General features: G+C 55.6%; 1 protein-coding gene across 5 annotated transcripts in view; it reads left to right on the forward strand.

Moving 5' to 3' along the window:
• The window catches only part of MYADM (myeloid associated differentiation marker), a 9,460-nt gene extending 7,239 nt beyond the window's left edge, over positions 1 to 2,221 (forward strand). For all 5 annotated transcript variants that reach the window (XM_017497917.2, XM_017497916.2, XM_037727640.1 and 2 more), the window contains one exon: positions 1,102 to 2,221. In XM_017497917.2, coding sequence (XP_017353406.1) covers positions 1,104 to 2,072 — 969 coding nt within the window. In that variant the 5' untranslated portion in view covers positions 1,102 to 1,103 and the 3' untranslated portion in view covers positions 2,073 to 2,221. The remainder of the gene's footprint in view (positions 1 to 1,101) is intronic.
• Positions 2,222 to 2,317: the final 96 nt, after the last annotated feature.

Raw genomic sequence — 2,317 nt, forward strand, 5'->3', positions numbered from 1 at the left:
TTGTAAATGAGGTCTCCCAAGGTTGCCCAGGCTGGTCTCAAACTGCTGAGCTCAAGCAATCCTCCTGCCTGAGCCTCCTAGAGTGCTGGAATTACAGGCATGAGCCACACCCAAGCCTGGCCAGAGGGATGGTGCGATAGACAGAGTGTTAAATGGCCATGTTACTGAGTCTCTGGGGGAACGAGAGAAAGAGGGAAGCACGGTATCTGGAGTGGGAAGCAAAAAAATGTAGTTCTACAATAGTTAGGACCCGAAAGAGAGAAGAGTCTCTTGGGAAGGAGAAAAATAGGGGCCTAGACTCCTGGGTTCTGATACAGGGAGGGGAGGAGAGAGCCTAGAAACAGAGGGGACGGGCTCATCCCTGTTTGCCCGGGACTGTCCCCATTTGAAAACCCAAGGATGGGCTCAGTGGCTCACACCTGTAATCCCAGCACTTTAGGAGGCCGAGACTGGCAGATCACCTGAGGTCGGGAGTTCAAGACTAGCCTGGCCAACCTGTTAAAACCCCGTTTCTACTAAAAATAAAAATTAGTTGGGTGTGATGGCATGTGCCTGTAATCCCAGCTGCTCAGAGGCTGAGGCAGGAGAACTGCTTGAACCTGAGCAGCAGAGGCTTCTGTGAGCCAAGATCGTGCCAGTGCACTACAGCCTGGGAGACTCTGTCTCAAAAACAAACAAACTGGGTGTGGGGGCTCACACCTATAATCCCAGCATATGGGAGGCCGAGGCGGGTGGATCACCTTAGCTCAGGAGTTTGAGACCAGCCTGGCCAAACATAGTGAAACCCTGCCTCTACTAAAAATATAAAATATTGCTGGGCATGGTGGCGGGCGCCTGTAATCCCAGCTACTCAGGAGGCTGAGGCAGGAGAATCGCTTGAACCCGAGAGGTGGAGGTTGCGGTGAGCCAAGATCGCGCCAGCCTGGGCAATGAGCGAAACTCCAGATGGAGAAGAAAAAAAAAGACAACCCAAAGCCCACCTCTTGGGAACTCTCTAACTAGAGCTCATATTAATTTCTCCCTGGGGCACGCAACTGCTAGGGGACCTGGATTATTAGGTCTGTCACCTTATAAGGCTACTGTCTTTCCCCCTTTTCGCAGCCATGCCAGTGACGGTTACCCGCACAACTGTCACGACCACCATGACAACGTCCTCGGGCCTGGGGTCCCCCACCATCGTGGGGTCCCCTCGAGCCCTGACTCAGCCCCTGGGTCTCCTTCGCCTGCTGCAGCTGGTGTCCACCTGTGTGGCCTTCTCTCTGGTGGCCAGCGTGGGCGCCTGGACGGGGTTCATGGGTAACTGGTCCATGTTCACCTGGTGCTTCTGCTTCTCCGTGACTCTGATCATCCTCATCGTGGAGCTGTGCGGGCTCCAGGCCCGCTTCCCCCTGTCTTGGCGCAACTTCCCCATCACCTTCGCCTGCTATGCAGCCCTCTTCTGCCTCTCAGCCTCCATCATCTACCCCACCACCTATGTCCAGTTCATGTCCCATGGCCGTTCCCGGGACCACGCCATCGCCGCCACCTTCTTTTCCTGCGTCGCCTGCGTGGCTTATGCCACCGAAGTGGCCTGGACCCGGGCACGGCCCGGCGAGATCACAGGCTACATGGCCACCGTGCCAGGGCTGCTGAAGGTGCTGGAGACCTTCGTGGCCTGCATCATCTTTGTCTTCATCAGCAGCGCCCACCTGTACCAGCACCAACCCGCCCTGGAGTGGTGCGTGGCGGTCTACGCCATCTGCTTCATCCTGGCAGCCGTCGCCATCCTGCTGAACCTGGGAGAGTGCACCAACGTGCTGCCCATCCCCTTCCCCAGTTTCCTGTCGGGGCTGGCCTTGCTGTCTGTCCTACTCTACGCCACTGCCCTCGTCCTCTGGCCACTCTACCAGTTTGATGAGAAGTATGGCGGCCAGCCCCGGCGCGCGAGAGATGTGAGCTGTGGCAACCGACACAACTACTACGTGTGTGACTGGGACCGCCGGCTGGCTGTGGCCATCCTGACGGCCATCAACCTACTGGCGTATGTGGCCGACCTGGTGTACTCTGCCCACCTGGTTTTTGTCAAGGTTTAAGACTCTCTCCCAAGAGGCTCCCATTCTCTCTCCAGACCTCTTCGTTCTTCTTGTCCGAGTTTTCTTTATTGAGGACTTCTTTACTGTTTTCCAGTGTCTCCTCCCTGCCCTTTCCCTTCCAGTTCATCAAACTCTAAGCAGTTCTTGGATGCATCTTCCCTTTCCTCTCGCTGTTGCTCTGCTGCCCACATCCTGTTTCATCCCTGAGATGTTTCTCTTTTTCTGTTCTTTTTTTTTTTTTTTTT

The sequence above is a fragment of the Cebus imitator genome, unplaced genomic scaffold (assembly GCF_001604975.1).
Source record: "Cebus imitator isolate Cc_AM_T3 unplaced genomic scaffold, Cebus_imitator-1.0 Scaffold235, whole genome shotgun sequence".
NCBI lineage: Eukaryota > Metazoa > Chordata > Mammalia > Primates > Cebidae > Cebus > Cebus imitator.